Source organism: Archocentrus centrarchus, unplaced genomic scaffold (genome assembly GCF_007364275.1).
Source record: "Archocentrus centrarchus isolate MPI-CPG fArcCen1 unplaced genomic scaffold, fArcCen1 scaffold_24_ctg1, whole genome shotgun sequence".
In the NCBI taxonomy this organism is placed as follows: Eukaryota; Metazoa; Chordata; class Actinopteri; order Cichliformes; family Cichlidae; genus Archocentrus; species Archocentrus centrarchus.
This window is the reverse complement of record NW_022060254.1, coordinates 5793144-5815342: the sequence shown is the minus strand read 5'-3', so window position 1 is coordinate 5815342 and position 22199 is coordinate 5793144. Positions and strand designations below refer to the sequence as shown.

Genomic DNA, 22199 nt, shown 5'->3' with positions numbered 1-22199 from the left:
GCTGCTTGGAAAATGCACAACAATGTGTGTGAATGACCCACACTGTGTCAGCATTTAGAAAGGTCACATGTAGGGATCCCAGGATCCTGATTGGTCCACAGCTTTTTCTTTATATTCATGATCTTTGTAATTGGAGTCATTTGGTATCATTTGTTCTTTTTGGAGATGATCCAAATAAATTTTGTTGTGTGATATTTGAAAGGATGTTTTGTTGCCACTGAATGCAGAAAAAATGTGAAACATTCAAACCAAAAGAGTTTCTGCAACCTTTCAGCTGCTTTGATTACAGATGAACATTTCAAACAACACACTGACATATCAAAGTCGTTATCAGCATTGTACAAAATAAGAATGTATGAAACTATAAGGCTCTGAATATTATTCACTGCTCACTGAGACTTCCTTTCATTCTGAGTGTGATCTGTGTCAATACATCAAACATATCAGAAACGATGGATGGATGGATGGTGTTTGTGTGTCTGTGCAACACTTCAGTGAAAGCAAAGTGTAAATGATCAGAATCGTTGGTGTCAAAGGCTCGAGGATCAATGAAAAAGTGAAGGTAAAAAAGGTGGAGGAGTGCACACACCTGGGCTCAACCATCCAAAGCAACAGAGAGGTGAAGAAGAGAGTGCAGGCAGGGTGCAGTGGGTGGACATGATGATTTGGAGATGGTGGCAGTGACAGAAAGATAGGAGGCCAAGCTGGATGTGGCAGAGCTGAAGAGGTTCAGATCTTCACTGGGAGTTAGGATAGACTGGATTAGAAATGACTCCATCAGAGGGACAGCTCAGAGTCAGAGAGGCTGAGATGGTCTGGACATGTGCAGAGGAGGGAGCGTGAAGATGCTGCAGGCAGGAGGAACCCCAGGTGAGGTTCATGGATGTAGTGAAGGAGGACATGCAGAGGGTTGGTGTGACAGAGGAGGATGCTGGGATAGGGTGGGCATGTTCATTGAGGCTCAGGTTGAGCTTGTGTGTGTGGAGCAGTGTGTTTATGAATGAGTGCAGTCAGCAGGGTTCATCTCAGCAGCTGTTTGAAGGAGACTTTATGTCTCTGAGCTGTGACCAGTTATTAACCGTGGTTGCTGACATTAAGCCAACAGGTTTTGCAAGCTAGCTAACCAGCGCACAAACTACTGCCAATAGCCACAATGAACTGAACATGAAATATGTATTAAAGGTTGTGGTGACTGAGACAGAGAACGGATGATTAATGCTTCTGAATATAAAATACTTGATAATAACGTACAGTCCTTCTTAACCAACATGGCTGCCAGGTTCTTCGCTAAATTTCAGATATGACCCGCAACTGTGACCATGACGTCATATTAATGGTGCATGTGTATTACATAAAACATGAATCCTAATGTGCTTTCCGCAGGTAACTGAACAGGTTATTTTGAGTTTTTAAGTATTTTTTCAAGTTGAAAATTGCCAAATTGTCATGACAACAGTTTTACTGCACACACACGCTGCCGCCATCTTGGAGTCAGGGCTGGGGGGGGCTACTCTGATTTTCTGGGTTTGAAGTCTGAGAGCTGCCATCTTCAGAGCTTTTTGATGACTCTCTTTATAAACAGAGCTTTTTTGCAGCCAACAGCATCACGATTGATCTGAGAGCTGAACTGATGATGATGATGTTGGGGTCCAGGTGATGATGAGCTCTGCTAGGTTACCTTCAGCCTGTAGAAGAAGAGCTTTACACACCTGGATGACCTCCTATCACACATCCTGCTGTTCCTTCTCTGGAAGGTTGTGGACTCCGTCTGCTCGAGCAGTTTTCCAGCCAAATGAATGTGATGAATAAAGACCAGCCTGTGCTCCCCCCCCCCCTCCCCCTCCACACACACACACACACACACACCACGCAACACTGATGAGGACAGGCAGTTCAGATCATGTGGCTTCAACGTTAGTTTAACTTATGAAATCATGGACATGTGTAGATCTACTGCCCCCTTCAAGCTGAATCCACTGAGACTAAAATTAGAATCCAGTAAAGACTTCAGAGTCTGAGACATAACATTTTTATTGATTATATGATGCGATAAGAATTTGATATTGATTTTTATATATTGTGAGAACAGTGTGTAGTTGTGAGTGCGCTGTGGTTGGATATGAATGTACTGTGAGCTCACTGTCAATCATTTCATTCAGGGTTTCATTTTGAATTGATCATTTTTCATGTTTCCAGCTGCATCTTTAGTCATTCTGAACTGTTTCCTGTCCAAAGAGCTGGACTCAGGCATCTGTAAGAAAACACAAGAAGGTTTTCTTATTTTAAAATAGACTCACACTAAACTGTTTTATAGAATAAACTCCTGCATGTCAGGAACCAAGAACTCAATACACTTTAATAAGAATGGAAACGATGAACTCAGGCACAAAAAATATGAGCCAGCTATAGCACTGACCTCTGACCCTTCAGGTGTATCTAAAGCAATGACCTCTGACTTTCAGCTCCACCTCTTTCTTCATCAGGATCTTTCCCTCCCTGCTGTAGGCGATGCAGGTGTAGATGTTTGTGTCTCTCCCTGTGGGCTGTCTCAGGCTCAGACTGAGGTCTCCAGTTCTCAGCAGGTCTCCATTCATCTCCGTTCGTCCTCTGTAACATCTGTCCTGCACCCCAGGCTGGTCAGAGCCGTTCCGATACACGTGGACCCTCCTACCACTGTTGTCAAACCACAGGACTTTAGCATCTTGAGGCAGGCTTTCTGTGGTTTTGAAGGGCAGCTGGACAGACTTTACCCCCTCCTCCACCTCCACCTTGGGGACTGAGAGGACAACAAACACAACATGATGACATCAACAGCAGCTCTGAGCACAAAGGTTGTTATGATGAACATGTGTCCCATGTAGCAGAGTGAAGCTCCAACAGCAGCAGCCTGGCTTTAGTTTGAGGCCTTTGCTGCATGTCGTCAGCCTGTCTCCCTGCTCTCCTGTCTCTCTCTCACTGTACCCTCCAATAAAGACAGACATCTTTAAGCTGACAGCAGTCGCTGTTTCAAAATGGATGATTCCCACTCAGAGGAAGCTGTAATCAGTTTAAAGCATGCTCTTACTTGTGGCACTGACCTCTGACCTTGAGCTCCACCCTGTTGAGAATGTTTTCCTCTCCGCTGTAGACGGTGCAGATGTAGGTCCCTCCATGTGTGGGGTATTTCAGGGTCAGACTGAGGTCTCCAGTTCTCAGCGGGTCTTGGTTCATCTTGGTTCGGCCTCTGTAATCAATGGGTTGTTCTTCGGGTCGGTCGGAGCCGTTCTGATACACGTGGACTGTTCTGGAACTTTTTGTCCACTCCACTTTAGCATCTTTAGGCAGGTGACCTGTGGTTTTGCAAGGTAGGTAAACTGTCTCCACCCCTGACTCCACCTCCATCCTGCTAACTGAGAGGACAACAGAGCACAGCATGAGCTGCACAGACAGCAGAAGCTCTGAGCACGTTAGTGCTAAAACATGTTTGACTGGGTTTATAGGAACTGTGAGAAGCAGCATCTTCATCTCTGGCTCATCAAGTAACCTTTTCATCACCCTCTTAGAATAATGGCCTGACTCAGTTTTTAATGAAAATGTAATTTTTGCCCAAATCATCATATTTTCAATATTTGGTTCAGTTTTTGTGTTTTCTTAAAAAAAACCTGAAAAAAGGACTTTTATTTTAGGAGGATGACGGTTAGAAACCCTGACTTCACCTAACTGAAAACTCACAAACTAATTCTGCTTGTTATCTACTGCCTACCTGTCCCTAACTGCGTAGTTAGCTATGAGGAAATAATATCGTGAAGGTCATTATGAAGCACTTCATTTAATCTATTATTAGACTCAACTGGCTTCTCTCCAAATCTAATGAGTTGACTCATTGTTACTCTGGCTCTTGTCCTGACACACAGTTCTTCCTGAAAACCTGCTTTTAAGTTTTTCTTAATAACTTTAAAATTTACCTTATTGGACTGCACGGCACTGAGGAATAAATTAATTACAGTAGATGATTATCTGAAAGATGCTCCATCTCCTTCAATCCCCAAATGACTCAGAGTCCTGGTGCTGGGCCTTTGTGTTGTTTCCCTGAGGTTCTGTTCTCATTGCTGTTCTACTGTGTCCTGAGTTTGTTATGTGTGTGTGTGTGTTCATTGTTCATTCCCTGTCCTTGTGTCATGTTCATGTGTTCAGTGTGTCCTGGTCCTGGTCTGTTTGGTTACTTCCTGTTTTATTTTGGTAAGTTTTGGTCTTTGTGCTTTGGGTTTAGTTCTGCTTCCTGTGCTTCCCTCTCAGCTGTTTCCCATCACCTGCTCTGTCTACTGTGTTTCCACATCCCTTGTGGTGATGTTGTTGGTTTTCCTCCTGCTGTGTGCCTCTCTGTCCGGGTCCTGTTATCAACTGTGTTTTCTATTTTATGCTGCTGGCCCCGTCTGGTTCTGTCTGGTGTTCCAGCCAGAAAGCTGATTTTTTTTGAGTTCACACACTCCCTCTCGAGTCCTGATTTTGGGGTCCTCAACCTGGCTGCCACAGCTGTACATGACCTCTACACCTGACCTCCACCTCCTCTCACTGTATGCTGTAGTGTTGAGTTTTTCTTAAGTAATACAGACACAACATACCTTTGTTTCTCCTTAAATATAATACAAAAGCCACAATGACACCAAGTGCAACAGCCAGGAGAGCCAGAAGACACCAGGCCTCAGCTGGAAAAGTGTACGGCTCTGTAAGAAACCAACAACACGAGGGTTAGATCCACTGTAACAATACCGGACAATGTACTGTATAAATATGGAGCTTGTTATTTACAGGTCTTTTCAGTATTTCCATTGTGGTTTAGGGTGTTGTTGACGCTCCAGAAAATATTCTGGCAGAAAATTACCAGGACATTTTGTTCCAGTGCAAACACCATGTTCTAAAAGAATCTGGTTGATCAGGCCGGTTCTGGTCAGGTGTGGGCTCAGCTCACCCAAACAAGCTCTCTTACCCACCCAGACTAGTCCAAAGTAGCACCACAGAAACCATCAGCACTATTCCCAAACTCTGATCCTAAGAGCAGCCTGCAGCCCGCCTCCAGAGACTCTGCACCTGTTCACTCTCTGTAATCACAGCTACTAATGTGCACAGTGAGGTGTCTAAATCATCGAGGAGCTCAAAGGCACTCTCTTTGTTAAAAAAATATAAATGCCTTAATTTCTATCACTGAGTCACTTTTAACTTAAAAGACTCAAATGAGTTTCAGCACAGAGGCCTTCAGTTGGAAGTTAAACAGATTACATGAAAACTGGATCTGTTTCAAGTGGTGTCCCACAAACAGGAACCCACCACACCAATGGCAAAGAACCAATCGGTGTCAGAGTGCACTTTTCCATCAGTGCTGGCTTTCTCACCTGTCAAATGAAAGGACAAACTAACTGTGGTATAAAAATTAATAGAATTAAGAGTTGGACCTTTGACCTGCAGGTGAACATTTGTCAGTCTCGGCTCTTCTCCAAACTCTCTGATGGTGCAGGTGTAGGTGCCGCTGTCAGAGAGGTGGGGTGTCCTCAGAGTGAGGCTGAAGTCTCCAGTCTGCAGAGCGTCGATCTTCATGGATGTTCGGCTGCTGTAACGACTGTTTTGTTCCTCTCTTGCCTGCTGATGCTGGTGGACGGTTGGAGGGTTGAGGTCGTAGTGGCTCCACACCGCTGTGGCGAGTCCTGTTACAAAAGGCATCTCACAGGGCAGCAGTACTGACTCCGCCCCCTGGTACACCTCCACAGTGAAGACTTGGTGGGACACTGTGAGGACACACAGACACAAATGTGAATCAGCTGTTTGTGTGATCTGAGCATCACATGAAATTAGCAACTAGTTGCAGTAGATTTTGTCAGTGTGAAAATAATAAGTTAACACCACAAAGTAGGCTGCCTTAACTCCACAATTACATGTTTGATTATTTAACATCTGATTGTTCACTTTCAGGTTGTTTCATATAAATCCTGTTTATAAGTCCAACTCAGGACATTTAGTAAATGATCTGAATATGCCCACTTTAACTGTGGAACAATAGAATAGAATAGAATACAGAACAACAGAGGTGTTTCTGATGGACATGTCCATGTGCAGCTCTTGTCTCTGTTCCTGCTGTGTGGTGAGCAGCCTGTTAGTGTGATAACCTCTGACCTTTATCTACAGGAGGTGTTAGGGTTTGTTGCTGACCTTTGACCTGTAGCTGTACAGTTGTCAGTGTGCGTGTGTTTCCGATTGCTGTGACGGTGCAGGTGTAGGTGCCGCTGTCAGAGAGGCGGGGTTTCCTCAGAGTCAGGCTGAAGTCTCCGGTCTGCAGAGCGTTGGTCTTCACGGATGTTCGGCTTCTGTAACGTCTGTGCTGATCACTCAGTTTATCACCTGCTCTGCTACGCTGATGTATGATTGGAGAATTGAGGTCGTAGCGGTGCCACACCAGCGTGTGGCTCCGAGGTACAGAAGAATCCCGGCATGGCAGCAGGACGGACTCCACCCCCTCAAACACCTCCACACCTGAGGCATGCTGGGAAACTGCGAGGAAACAGAGTAAAAATAATAAACTTGGTAAGACATGGATCCACCTTTAAAATAAAGATATTGTGATGACTCTGTGGCACCTCTGAATGTCACAGATCATTTCACTGATGTGGACAACTCTGCAACATAAGGTTACATCACAATTCAAATCACAACAGTCACCCCAAGGCACATTACTTTGTAAGGTAAAGACCCTACAATAATCCAGAGAAAACTGAACAATCAAAACGACCCCCTATGAGCAGCACTTGGTGACAGTGGGAAGTAAAAACTCCCTTTAACAGGAAGAAACCTCCAGTCTGGATCTTGTCCTGACATATGACAAAGAAACTGAAGACTTAACAGTATTCCCTGAAAGCCCCCTCCTGTCTGATCATTTCTTAGTAACATTTACATTTACTTTAATGGATTACACAGCAGTGGGGAATAAGTTTTATCACAGTCTTTCTGAAAGTGCTGTAACTAAGTTTAAGGATCTAATTCCTTCATTATTATGCTCTTCATAATTGCATAAAAATACTGCAGTTTAGTGCAGGATAAACAGGTTAAACTGTGGTGAGTTTACAGTGAAGCTCCGTGTGTAAAGCAGCTGTGGTGTTCATGGACAGAGTTACAGGTTACAGTGCAGCAGAGATTCATTTCAATTTCAGATGAGATTCATTCATGTTCACACTAACTGCATACTGTCAGTACAGAGACAGCATAAACAGCCTGTTGTCAGTGTGGGGGATGGTATCAGCTGAGACAGCTGGTGAAATACTGGGTTGCATTTTGCTGACTTCAGTTGTGTAAATGCACACAGAGCAGCAGCTGCTGATCACAGCCTGACACAAAAAAAACTCCTGGAGCTACAACACACGCTGAGCCACTACAACAGAGCCTCTACTTTTTCACTTTTACTTAAGTAAAGAAGCTGAATCAGTATTTCAGCTTGTAAGTATCTGTACTTCTGCTTAAGTACAGAATGTCTACTTTTGCCACCTCTGATCATAAACAAAAAACTGTCTTTTGGAGCTTTCTATAAACCTCAATTTAGTTTCTAAACTTTTCTATTCCATGTACGAATAAGGATCATACAGATCATCACATAAACACCACACAGTGAGACTTTGTGCCTGTTTGAGGCTCACGGTGAGCTTCTTACCGTCCACGAGGAGCAGGAAGAGCAGCAGCATGTTGATCGTCCTGTAGGAACTAAAGGAGCACGAAGAGCTGCTAATATGCTTCTGACTGGATGAAGACACAAACAAAAAGCTCACTTTTTATTTTAAGGAGGAAGTGAGCCATGTGACATGAAACTGAGCAGAGTGAGGATCATTAATAAACAGCCACCAGCTCAGTGCTCTCATCACGGCTCATCAGCATACTGACACTTATTAAATGAAGAACCAGCATGAAAGGGTTTTTTTTAAGGTGGAAATGTTTACTCGACTCTTTGTTCCTATTTCTTGTGAAATCTAGATTTTTTTAAAAAAGGAAGTTGGAGATTCTGCCAGTTTTAGCTGAACTTATGTAACTCACAACCTAAAATATCAGCTTAATACCTGACGTTAACTTTATTTTGGTAAATCTAGTCATAAAAGCATATAATGTGCTTCACAAAACGAGGAAGTGTAACAAACTAAAGTGTCAGGTTTGTGATAAAAACTGTTTTGAATCATCTTCTTTTTATGTGGGAGGAGAATTAAGAATGTATTTGGGTAATAATTTCACTTTGACTGTGTTTATTGTTTAATGTCTCAGAGAATTATGATCTGCTTTACTCTGAAAATACTGTAGTCTAAATCTTTGTGTTGTTTTAGATGTTGGCACATCATGTAGTGTTAATTAAATACGAAGTCACAGTGTTTCCTGTAGACTCACCTCTGAAGTCGAACCATTGGTTTCCTCTCTGTGACCTTCTTCTGGAGCATTTGTTGACCCTCTTATTTTTCTTGGAGGTATCTGGATCCTATCCCAGCTGTCACAGGGCAAGAGGCAGGGTACACCTGTCCAGGTCGCCAGCTTGTTGCAGAGCTAACACAGAAGAGAGACACACAACCATTCATACTCACATTCACACCTTTCAGCAATTTAGAGTAACCAATTAACCTAACCCACGTAACTGCATGTTTTTGGACTGTGGGAGCTTCTGTCTGTGAGCTTCTGTCTGTGAGCCTCTGTCTGTGAGCCTCTGTCTGTGAGCTTCTGTCTGTGAGCCTTTGTCTGTGAGCCCTTGTCTGTGAGCCTCTGTCTGTGAGCTTCTGTCTGTGAGCCTTTGTCATGGAGTTTGTGGATGTGTGTACAGCAAAGCGCTCAGCAGGCAGAAATGATGCTGGGAATGAGGTTTCTGTTCCCTGCTAGCTCCAAACTTCTACTGGCTGCAACATAAAAATGTCTGTCTGTGGGGACTGAGCAAAGAAACTTGTGCAACATGTTTAAATGTGCTGCATTTTGACACAACATTGACAACTATGAACTGCTTTATAATGACTGGCCGTGGTTCTGCTAAAGGGTCAATGACTGGTTCCTCAAAACTGTTAGTGTTTCCACACCACTTAGCATTTACATGTGCTGACCTTTCTGCTCTGAATCATGTAAGTCACATTCTGATGTGTTACCCTGTTGCTTGTCATGGCATCATCAGTGAGACCATTTTCAGGGAACATCTGATGATACATGTTCAACAATGCATGCCCGTCAGCCTCGTTTAAGACTGTGTGGTGGGATGGAGACAGAGGCACCGCTGTACACTCTTCCAAGAGAAGTTTTTCTGCTGACACCAAAGCACTGTGCTTTACACAGAGGTGGCCAAAGTACTGACATTCTGTACTTAAGTAGAAGTAGAAGTACTTGTACGTGTGTTTATTGTGATTTGGTTTCTTATTTTTATTTGGTTTCATCTTATAGGAAGCAGTTCGCGGCCTGCACAACTCTGAATCCACTAAAAGCCGGTATGATCCTCTGCAGAGGTAAGAATCAGAAACAAAGCAGCAGTATTCAATGTGTGGAGGAGAGAAGAACTTAAAATGTTTTTACTCTTATTTATTTTCACCTTTATTTTCCACAGACTGTGTTCGCCTCACAATGCGAGTGTTTCTAATGCGTGGACCGTGATATAATTGTGTGTCAGTATCAATTGGTGTTGTTTGTGTGTTTTTTTGCCTGAATATTGTTTACGTATGCACTGTGTTTATGCTCTTTATTTACAATGTACAAAAATGTTTTCCAGCTTCTTGCAAAACCTACGAGACGGTCCGCCGCAGCTTCCGCTCTGGAAAAGGCAGCAGCCATTAAAAACTCTGCCCGGTGTCATGCAAGAAGGACGCCGGTAAGACGTGTTGGATTGTTTTGTTGGTCTGCTGTATTTGTGTAGTTAGCTTGGAAATGCAGTTTTATTTTTGGGAAATATTACTTATTGTTTTTTTTTTTTTACTTTATATAAAATCTGGCTTCTTTTGAACAACCCAAAATGTATATAAAAAGGTATATATATCCAGAGCCGGCCCAAGCTTTGAAGGGGCCCTAAATAAGGTTTGATTTGGGGCCCCCTTCATACCTGAACTTAATCGTTATTAATGCTGGAGGGTTAAAGTTGATTATTAATTTTTTTAAGATGCATTACTGTTTCAGCCCTTTCAATTCAATTATCCAATTCAATTTTATTTATACAGCACCAACTCACAACAAACAGTCGCCTCAAGGCACTTTATACTGTAAGGTCATCCTAATCTTAAAAACAGAGAGGGTGTCTGTCTCCTGAATCCAAGCTGGGAGCTGGTTCCACAGAAGAGGGGCCTGAAAGCTGAAGGCTCTGCCTCCCATTCTACTCTTAAGTATCCTAGGAACCACAAGTAAGCCAGCAGTCTGAGACTGAAGTGCTCTGTTGGGGTGATATGGTACTATGAGCCAATGAAAAGAAGCCAATATGGGAGAAATCTGCTCTCTCTTTCTAGTCCCTGTCAGTACTCTAGCTGCAGCATTTTGGATCAGCTGAAGGCTTTTCAGGGAGCTTTTAGGACAGCCTGATAATAATGAATTACAATAGTCCACCCTAGAAGTAATAAATGCATGAATCAGCTTTTTAGCATCAGTCTGAGGCAGAAATGTTAGAGTGTAGCCTACTCATTAAATTAGTGTTGTTACAAGTGTACAAATCTGGACAGTTACAGTAGAATAGTCTCTTCTTTCTTTTAGGACATTGGCATATGTAAAAAATTAAAACAAACCAAAAGGTTTCATGACAAATGCGGCTGCATAGGGCCCCCTGGTGATCAGGGGGCCCTATGCAGCCGCATTTGTCGCCTATGCTTCTGGCCGGCTCTGCCTACAGCTGCTGTTGCTGCAGCATTGCTGTTCCAGAGGACGTGGAGGCTACAGCAGCGAACATGTCTGTGATCTTTACACACTTTGTAGCATCTACATCGACACTCTTAATTTTCTTCGCACCTCCTTTCTGCTGCATCAGTTTCTCCATGTTCCTGCTCCTTTAACACACGTGCTCAACACTGAAACTACCAGTGGGAGTTACTGGGGACCACGCAGAGAGAGGGTGGGGCTGTTTTCATCCTATATCCTGATGGTTCAGTCCACTATAGTTCAGTCTATATTGAAGATGGCCCAATGGGCCGCCCCCTCTAAACTGTGGGCTGGTCTCTTAGAAAAAGGAAAGAAAAAAAATTGAACAGCATCGGCCCCTGAGGACTGTCGGCCCACCGGGCAGATTATCAGTCCAGCCCTGGACTCAGGTGGCTTCTCTGGCATAGACACTGAACATTTAACAGTTTTTTTCCTGAAAACCTGCTCTACGTATTTCTTAATAACTCTAAAATTTACCTTATTGGACTGCACAGCCCTGAGGAATAAATTAATTGCAGTAGATGTATATCTGAAAGTGGGCCCCTACGCCTCCATCTCCTTCAGAGGCCTGGTGCTGGGCCTTTGTTTTGTTTCCCTGAGGTTCTGTTCTCATTGCTTTTCTTCATCGTTCATTCCCCGTCCCTGTGTCACATTCATGGTTCCTGGTCCTGCTCTGTTTGGTTACTTCCTGTTTTGGTAAGTTTCAGTCTTTGTGCTTTGGTTCCCTCCCAGCTGTTTCCTATTTCTCATCACCTGCTGTGTAAATATTGTCTCAGTTTTTCCATATCCTTTGTGGTGATATGTCATGTTTTTTATTTGTGAATGAAGACATTTAAACAGTTTAGTTTAAAATGTGAACATTTATTATAACAAAGAATCAGAAGGATCACATGTACATGGGGGCTCTTGGTTCAGGAGTTCACAGGTCATCCCAGCAGCTGGCTGTGACTCCCCTTCCCAACACAGCAACAATTCTAGGCTAAGCATAACATTTTATACTACCACTATCTGCAAGCAAAAACAGATACAGAGAACTTGGCCTTCATCATTGGTTCATTGACTCTCATGGCTCAGATTTCTTCCATAAAGTTCTGTAAAAGAAGCACTTCCTGCTCTGACGTTTCCCTGATCCTTACCAGGCAGGTTTATCCTGCTTAGTAACAGGACATGGAGACGTGTACTCACTCTCCTGTACACCGAACTGCACAGACTGTCAAAACCTTCAAGGATAAGATAAACATATTCTTCCCCGAGCCCGGGAAGGCCATAAATAAGATTAACATGTTTCCCAGAAGCCGTGAAGTCATCCTGCTCCTCTATTTAATTTATTGATTTATTTATTCAACCACTGCTTCAGCCACTATTTAGTTATTTTAATTCAATCAATATTTGATCATTTTAATTCGACTACTGATTATACATTATTTAATCCAAAGATTAATTTATCATTTAATCAACTACTGTTTAGAGCTTTGAGTCAACTGCTAATTACTCATTTGATTCAATTACTATTAATGTAATCATTTGATTTATTCACCATTTATTTAATCATTTAATTGATTCATTATTAAATTAATCAATTGTTGGAATTTTACAGCATTATAATTCTGTCCATTAAGTAAAAAGAGTAAAAATAAGACGCAACAATGGCCTCATTGGTTTTCCTCCTGCTGAAGAAGAAGAAGAAACAGCCTTTATTGTCCCACAGAGGGGAAATTTGGGATTTGCTGTGTGCCTCTCTGTCCGGGTCTTGTTATCAACTGTGTTTTCCAGCCTTGTAGATTCTGGTGTTCCAGCCAGAAACAGTGTTTGGTTCACACACTCCCCCTCCTCAGCCTTTCTGCCACAGCTGACCTCCATACCTGACCTCCACCTGCACTCACTTCATGTTGTAGTGTTGAGTTTTTCTTAAGCGTTTTTTGTTTTTTTTCAAATACAACACACACACGACACACAATTGATGACTAATCTCCTGAAATATAATACAAGAGCCACAATGACAACAACTGGAACAGCCATGAAAGCCAGACGATACCAGATTTCACCTGGAAGAGTGTCTGCAAGAAACAACAACACCAGGGTTAGATCCACTGTAACAACACCGCACAATCTACTGTATAAATATGAAGGAATTTTCCATATTAGTTATTTACAGGTTTATTTCCAACTGCCAAGCATTGTGTTTAAGGTGTGTTTGACCACTGTTTGTTTCTGATTAGTTAAATGACTCCTCATCCACAGCAGCGCATTTTGATTAAAACCATAGCATTCTAACTTATTTAATCAATTACTTATTGATCAGTTATATCAAATGCCACTATAAAATCCAACTGATACCATTTTCTTTTCTTCTATGCATTTTAACCAATCATCTGTCCTTTGAGTTAAAGCTGTATCTGTAGAACGCCCCGTCCTATAAGAGTGTTGATATTCAGTTCTTACATTATTCTCAGTGAAACAGAATTAATCTGCTTGTATGGGATTGTTTCCATAACCTTACTTAATGCAGGTCATAGACTTACTGGGTGACTGTATGTCCCTCAGTGCACATATTAAACGCATTTGTCTGCTTTTTTTGCATTTGTGCAATATTTCTAAACATCCTTTCTCAGAGTGATGCTGAAAAGCTAATTCATGCATTTATTACTTCTAAGCTGGACTATTGTAATTCATTATTATCAGGCTGTCCCAAAGAGTACTGACAGGGACTAGAAAGAGAGCATGTCTTAAAGACCTCAGAGGACCGTATCACCCCCACAGTGTTTCTTTTTTGTTCACATCTTTTTACTCTGTTTATACCCCACTCTGTATTTAATCATTAGTTATTGATTGTTGAGTGATATTCATGTAAAATTGAATTGAATTGAATCAATCAGACTATGGTTTGGCATGTGTTGCTGACCTTTGACCTGCAGCTGAACAGTTGTCAGTCTCGGCTCCTCTCCAAACTCTCTGATGGTGCAGGTGTAGTTGCCGCTGTCAGAGAGGTGGGGTTTCCTCAGAGTGAGGCTGAAGTCTCCAGTCTGCAGAGCATCAGTCTTCATGGATGTTCGGTTTCTGTAACGCTGGTTTTGATCTTTCAGTTGATCTTCTTGCTGCTGACGCTGGTGGACGGTTGAAGGATTGAGGTCATAGCGGCTCCACACCGCTGTGGTTGGTCCAGAAACAAATGGGATCAGACAGGGCAGCAGGACTGACTCCGCCCCCTCGTACACCTCTACACTGGTTACTTGTTTTGACACTGAGACGACACAAAGACACGAATGTGAATCAGCTGTGTGTGAACCGTAGGTCACATGATCAACTGAGACAGAGACCTGATCAGTATCAGGAAGTAACATTATTGAGTAGGCTGCCTTAAACAGTCCAGAAAAACATGTTTGGTTCTGATGATTCAATGTGTTTGAAGTAAATCATGTTTTTCTCCAACCAGCTGCACAAGAGCTGAGAGAGACACTGAGAAACCTGCAGATACCAAAACAGCGACTACAATAGAATAGAATAAAATACAGAACAACACAGGTGTTTCTGATGGACATGTCCATGTGCAGCTCCTGTCTCTGTTCCTGCTGTGTGGTGAGCAGCCTGTTAGTGTGATAACCTCTGACCTTTATCTACAGGAGGTGTTAGGGTTTGTTGCTGACCTTTGACCTGTAGCTGTACATTTGTCAGTGTGCGTGTGTTTCCGATTGCTGTGACGGTGCAGGTGTATGAGTTCTTCTTCCTGTGGGACTCATTTCCAATCTATATTCATTCAATTACATTTTATTTATAAAATGTCAAATCACAACAGTCGCCTCAGGGCACATTATTTTGGAATATAAAGACCCTGCAATAATCCAGAGAAAACTCAACAGTCAAAACGGCCCACTATGAGCAGCACTTGGTGACAGTGGGAAGGAAAAACTCCCTTTAAACAGGAAGAAACCTCCAGCAGAACCAGGCTCAGGGAGGAGCAGCCTGGATCCTGTCCTGACATATGGCAAAGAAACTGAAGACCTAACAGTATTCCCTGAAAGCCCCCTCCTGTCTGATCATTTCTTAGTAACATTTACATTTACTTTAATGGATTACACAGCAGTGGGGAATAAGTTTTATTACAGTAGAAGTCTTTCTGAAGGTAGTTTAATTCACAAACGCACAGCTTAAAGCAGATAACCCGTAAGCTGGAGAGGGATTGGTGTCTCACTAACTTAGAAGATGCTCATTTAGCCTGGAAAAAGAGTTTGTTGCTCTATAAAAAAGCCCTCCATAAAGCTAGGACATCTTACTACTCATCATTAAGTGAAGTTAGAGGTGAGGAGAGAGAGACAGAACAATAGAGTCAGAGATTAATAATGAAGCTTATTCATAAGTTCATGTAAGATCTGTATTGTTACGCTGAGAGCACAATTAGATCTTACTGAAGCAGCACATGTGGTTGTTTTAACTTCTATGTGACTGAAATTGAGTTTTTGCTCCAAAGAGAGGAGAACGTTTACACTGCAGTGAATGAGAGATGAGGAGGGTACACCTGACACTCTGAGGCTGCTGGTTTAAATCCTGTAAGTGTCAGATCTTTGGAAAGGACGTTTTCTTAAAGAGCATAAGCAGAGCTACAATATCAAGTATAAACTGTTTGGGTAGAGTAAAGATTGTGGGAGTAAAAAGAGCTGAAAGTATTCAGTAAGTTATGATGTCACCACTCTAACAGCTTCCAGTACACACCAATACAAACGTCAGAAACAAAGAAAGGTTCAAAGTCTTGGGACCCGTTTAAAGCTTGATTTTTTTCTCTTGCCCAAAGTGTGCTGAAGTACAGATACAGTGAAGATACAGAACGGTTTGTGTGGCACAAACGGTGCTGAAGGACAGCACTGACGTATTTGACAGCATTCACATTAATAAGGATCATACAGATCATCACATAAACACCACACAGTGAGACTTTGTGCCTGTTTGAGGCTCACGGTGAGCTTCTTACCGTCCACGAGGAGCAGGAAGAGCAGCAGCATGTTGATCGTCCTGTAGGAACTAAAGGAGCACAAAGAGCTGCTAATATGCTTCTGACTGGATGAAGACACAAACAGAAAGCTCACTTTTTATTTTAAGGAGGAAGTGAGCCATGTGACATGAAACTGAGCAGAGTGAGGATCATTGAAAACACAGCCACCACACTGTAAACCCAGATTTTGATTCGACTTAAAAATATTGAGTTCATATTACTTAAAATTGCCTGTTTCATGTCCTTTTTTTGTAATTGTGTTTTTAAGTCCAATCAACAGCTCCTACTGGAATGAACTGAGTTTATATTACTTAAATATCTGTAGTTTCCCAACATTACTTATTAATGCTGAGTAGACTGCACTTTTTGATGGTCTATCTTATTGTAATTATGTGTTTGAGTTCAAACAACTGAATATCATCAGGTTTTGCGCCTGTTAAAAATCTACTTGATACCAGTTTTAACAGACAGGCTTAATGAGCAGCAGCATGGTGGCGTGGTGGTTAGCAGTGCTGCCTCACAGCTGGAATGATACATAAAAGGTCTGGGTTTGTTCCCCCTCTGTTTCTCTACTTGTACAGTTTTTTATTGTTCCATGGACAAATATTATTTGTAAATATTAATGTACCAGTGTTCAGCAGGGCTGAGTTTTATCATGTTTGTTCATCTATAAATTTAAACAGACACAGCTCAACATCGTAAAAAATATCTGTGCTACAGGCAGCATGGTGGTGTGGTGGTTAGCACTGCTGCCTCACAGCTAGAATAACTATCTAATAATCTGGGTTCAATTCCACCTTCGCTTGGGCCGCTTGCTGTGCACAGTTTGCATGTTCTCCCTGCTTCTGTGTGGATCTGAAGACATCCAGTTAATAGAGTTTGGTTAATTGATCACTTTAAATTGCCCACAGGTGTGAATGGTTAACTGTCTCTCTCTGTATTAGCCCTGCAGCAGGCTAGCAACCTGTACAGGGTGTACCCTGCCTTATGTCAGCTGGGATGACATAAAGATAGGGGATGAGATTGGATGGGAAAATATATGGGATGATTGATTAATGGACATATTTTAATTTGTCCGAACTATAAAAGATAAGTTTGGTCAATTAGAACATACAATTTAGTTCAGTTGGTAATGGAGTAGTGCTTACTGAACAACCTGAGTTAAATAAATGGTGGTGAATGATTACTTAAAGTATCTTCAGTTACTGAAACTCTGTTATTAGTACATTCAACTTAGATCTTTCATTCCATTCCAAAAGGGCCTCAAGTACAGTGAACATATTCGACTGCACTTATTCAACTGATGCTCATTACTTAAAAAATTTAAGGTAAAGTACTTAATGATTTCAGACCTGTGGCTCTCACCTCCCTTGTGATGAAAGCTAAGGAGAGGATTGATAAACGCCACATCATCGGAGTTACCAACTCACAGATGGATCCTCTCCAGTTCGCGTATCGCATGAATAGAGGTGTTAATGATGCCAAGGTATTCATCATGGACACAATTCATAACCATTTGGAACGCCCAAACACTTCAGCCAGACTCCTGTTTGTAGATTTTTCTTCGGCTTTTAACACCCTTCAGCCTCACATCTTGGCCCACAAACTCTCTTCACACTTTCACCTGGAGGATCAGCTCATTCTGTGGTTACTGGACTTCTAACCCATAGATCATAGAGAGTGCTGGTCAGTAAGGCCTATTCTGACCTACGACACACATCCACTGGCTGCCTTCAGGGCTGTGTCCTTTGTCCGCTGCTTTTTTTCTTATACACCGACGACTGCAGATCCACTCAACCCAGTTCCCTCCTGGTCAAGTATGCCGACGACACAGTTCTTCTATCCATGTTGTCGGGTGCATCACAATCCCACGGTACAGCCCTCCAGGAGTTTGTGGACTGGTGTGATAACTCGTGCCTTGAGCTGAATGTCAGCAAAACTAAGGAGATGGTGATAACCTTTTCCAAAAAGCAGTTGGAGCTGGTTTCATTGGTCACCACCTCAGTTCGTGGCATGCCTATTGAACTGGTGGAGGAATAAAAATATCTGGGTACCATCTTTGACAACCACTTGAAATTCTCAGCCAATACAGAGGAGATCTTCAGGAAATGTCATCAGAGACAGTATCTCCTCAGGAAGCTCAATTCCTTTGGTGTGAGTAAAAACATCATGCAGTCATATCATCACCTTCTCCATCACCTGCTGGTTTCATTCAACCAGTCTTTAGAATAGGAATCTCCTGCAGAGGAACATCACGATGTGCAGAAAAATCATTGGACTGCCACTCAGGAATCTGTCTTCTGGCATCAACTCTCATTGCAGTTTGAACCCACCTTATATATTTCCAGTGCTCAGTTCATTATCACTTTGCACTGTGTGCATCTCTAACACTCCGTCACTGATATCTTGCATCTTATTTGGACCATTAACTTGCACTGATTACTACTTGGTTGTGATTTACAGATGTAACATATTTATTGTAGTATTGGTTATTTATATCTTACTCTTAGTTAGATTTTATATTTATTATGATTTTGCTGCTCTATGTGCCCTCAATCTGAATCTGAATCTGAATCTGAATCTGAATGGCCAGACGAGCACACGGCAGGGGAACACCATGATTGCATCACAGCAGAGAACTGGGAAGTACAGAGGAGACAGAAACTAAATAGAAAAACCATGACACAGAACAAAACTGAACTAAGGAAAAGAAACAAGTACTAATGTAATGTAGCTTCTGCTAAAGTCAGAACAGAAAGATGCAGTGGAAACATCACAACTTAAAATACTGTTTTTCTGCAGCACACTAAAACTGAGTGAATAATAATCCTTTTGTATGGAAGTCAAAATGACACATTGACCATAAACCATACTTCTATACTTCTTTCATTAAAACAGTTTCTATGGCATAAGGACACATTTTTGCTCATCAGAGCCACATAGCACTCATTTCACAATAGAGCAGATCATGCACACAGAGTTTTATAGCTCCTGTAATGTACAGGCCCACAAAGAATGGGAGGCAGAGCCTTCAGCTTTCAGGCCCCTCTTCTGTGGAACCAGCTCCCAGCTTGGATTCGGGAGACAGACACCCTCTCTATTTTTAAGATTAGGCTTAAAACTTTCCTTTATGATCAAGCTTATAGTTAGGGCTGGATCAGGTGACCCTGATGATGACCTTTTCATTCACCTCTTGTTACTCTGTTTATACCCCACTCTGTATTTAATCATTATTATTAATCTCTGTCTCTCTCCGCTCAGCAGATGACTGCCCCTCCCTGAGCCTGGTTCTGCTGGAGGTTTCTTCCTGTTAAAAGGGAGTTTTTCCTTCCCACTGTCGCCAAGTGCTGCTCATAGGGGGTCGTTTTGACTGTTGGGTTTTCTCTGTAATTATTGTAGGGTCTTTACCCACAATACAAAGCCCCTCGAGGCGACTGTTTGTTGTGATTTGGCGCTATATAAATTAAATTGAATTGAACTAAATTATATTGAACTGAATCTGTACTGGGTAATAATTTCACTCTGACTTTGTTTACTGTTTAATGTCTCAGAGAATTATTATCTGCTTTATTCTGAAAATACTGTAGTCTAAACCTCTGTGTTGTATTTTAGGTGTTGGCACATTGTTTAGTGTTTAATTAAATAAGTATCACTGGGATGATTTTGTGTGTGTTAGTGGAGTTGAACTGTTTTGGGAACAGAAGGAAGTTGTTGTTTTCTGACTTCCTTCCACACAGTGAGCCACAGTGTTTCCTCGAGAGTCGTACCATTGGTTTCCTCTCTGTGGCCTTCTTCTGGAGCATTTGTTGGAGTAGAGTTCCCCCTCTCACTGTTCTTGGAGGTAGAAGCCTCCATGGCAGCATAGAGACCCTCATCACCATCTCTGGTGTGTTTGAATGAGTGTTTTAGAGGCTGTAATATAATACAGTGGAGCCTTGTTTTCAATCAGATAGATTAAATATGATTGTTATTAAAAATTCAGAAAAATAATGTCCCATCTCACGTGTCAGATTAATAAAGTGTAGTGCACTATGGATGCATTCACTCCAGACACAACTTTAATGTGCTAACATTACTCAATGAACAAGTGATGCGTGAAAGTTGTTTTAGGTGGAAATTTATTTATTTTTTTGTTCAACATATGAGCCACACTTCATTTCTTTGCTGACAGCTGTTGAGCTGGAGTCACTGCAGTCCTGTCCAGATGTTTCAGAACAGTGAGGACAATTCCTTTATTTTTCCTGTGGACTGAAACATTTGGGTTTGACATTAAAAATAAATATGAAACAAAAAGTCAACATCTCAGCTTTTATTTCCAGGTATCATTGTTCAGATGATTGCACTGTTTGTCTGAATCGACCCTTTTTTTTATTGTGAACAAAGTATTGGAACATGTGACTGGCAGGTGTGTTTTGTTCCCCAGGTGGAAAATCCATCAGAGCATGAACAAACATTAGCCATAGTCAGTAACAACTGTTTGGAAGGTCCTGAAGAAGAAAGTCATCACTGGTCTGCTTCGTAACAGACGTGGAACAGGTAGATCGAGGAAAACAACAGCAGCTGACGACGAAGATTGTAAGTGCTGTAAAGAAAGAGCCTAAAATAGCTGTTAGCACCAACCTCCAGGGGGCAGTAGTGAAGGTATCACAATCTGCTGTTCATAGAAGACTTCATGAACAAAAGCACTGAAGCTTCAGCAGAAGATACAAACCACCAATTAGCAGGAAGAACAGGAAGTCCAAGCTGGAATTTACTGAGACATTCAGAGAGAAGCCTCACAAACTCTGGGACAAAGATTCATGGACCGATGAGACAAAGATGAACCTTTACCAAGAGAGGCTGAAGTTTGGAGAAACAAGGGATCGTGATCCCAAACATATAAGTTCATCTGTGAAACACAGTGAAGGTGATGTCATGACTTGGGCTTGCATGGCTTTTTCTCATTAATCTCATTAATCTTTATTGATGATCTCACAATGATGGCAGCCATGCTGTGGACACAGAGGTCTACAGAGGCCAGTCACCTGCACAACAACACAACAAATGAACACTTCAGACATTTGACAGAACTCTGCAGCAGTTTGTGTAGCTGAACGTTTCTTCATAGACCTGCTGTTTAAAATGAGAACAGAGACAAAGTGCAGTTTAGTGCAGAGAAGCCTTAAAAACCTGCCAGAGCTCAGAGCCGACACAGCAATGATCATGTCTGTGTTTGGCTGCAGTCTTTTTACAGCTACAGTAAAACAGTAACAGCCTGGTTAGTGTGTGTGGAGGCAGAATTGCAGAACAGAGCACAGAGCTGGTTATTAATTCCCTTTCACTGCTTCTGTCCTACTGAATCAGATTCGTGTTGAGTACATTCATGAGAATTTACATTGGAGTGATGTTTGCATTCCCATGTAATAATAATATTATTACATTAATATAACACAGAGTTCAGGTAGTTTTACACAAAAATAGAAACATCCTTCAAAGAGCTAATTTGTCAGTATGTCCTTTCAGTATTTTTTTAAGTATCTGTACTTCAAATTAAAGAATCAGTGGTTGTACTTTTGCTCCACAGAGACATGAGTGAAGGCGGGAACCTGGAGAACAGAGGAGGAATTGGAGGACTTCATGGTAAGTACTGCAAATCTGTTGGTGGAACCTGATTCCAGCTTTCACTTGGACTCATTCTCTTCCTGTTGCTTTTAGAAATAAGATTTTTGGCTTGAAATCATGACTGGATTCACAGAAGAACACGAGGAGAAACTTGGCCTCATTGTTGTAACCTCTCCAGAACAGGAGGCTGAGAACATCCATGAGCTGCTCGATGCTCAGACCTGACAGCCACCTCCTCCAGCTTATCCGGAGGGACCCTAAGGCGTTCCCAAGCCAGCCGAGAGATATAATCTCCCCAGCGTATCCTGGTGGGTGGGTCTTCCAACATGACAATGACCCAACGCATATGGCCAAAGTAACAAAGAGTGGCTAAAGAAGCACATTAAGGTCACGGAGTGACCTAGCCAGTCTCCAGATCTCAATCCTGTAGAAAATCTTTGGAGGGAGCAAAAGCTTCCAGCTGACAAGCGGCAGCCATGAAACCTAAAGGATTTAGAGCTTCTGTAAAGAGGAATGGACCAAAATCCCTCCTGAGATGTGAGCAAACCTGGTGACCAACTACAAGAAACATCTTCCTGCTGTGCTCACTAACAAGGGTTTCTCCACCAAGTACTAAGTCATGTTTTGCTTGGGGATCAAATACTTATTTCAGTCAACAACATGCAAATCAATTTATAATTTTTATGTAATGTGTTTTTTTCTTCTGTTTTTTTTTTTTGGTTGATATTCTGTCTCTCTCCATTAAGATAAA

The 22199-nt window shown here is 42.0% G+C and overlaps 1 protein-coding gene across 1 annotated transcript; it reads right to left on the bottom strand.

Annotated features, from left to right (window-relative positions):
• Positions 1–2083: 2083 nt before the first annotated feature.
• Positions 2084–21794, bottom strand: LOC115775638 (uncharacterized). The gene is made up of 8 exons (XM_030723108.1): positions 21670–21794; positions 7670–7755; positions 6181–6519; positions 5430–5759; positions 4602–4703; positions 3078–3389; positions 2417–2776; positions 2084–2251 (listed from the first exon to the last, which is right to left on the bottom strand). The coding sequence occupies exons 1-7, from the start codon at positions 21792–21794 to the stop codon at positions 2427–2429; spliced, it is 1644 nt and encodes a 547-aa protein (XP_030578968.1). The 3' UTR covers positions 2084–2251; positions 2417–2426.
• Between the last annotated feature and the right edge of the window lie 405 nt (positions 21795–22199).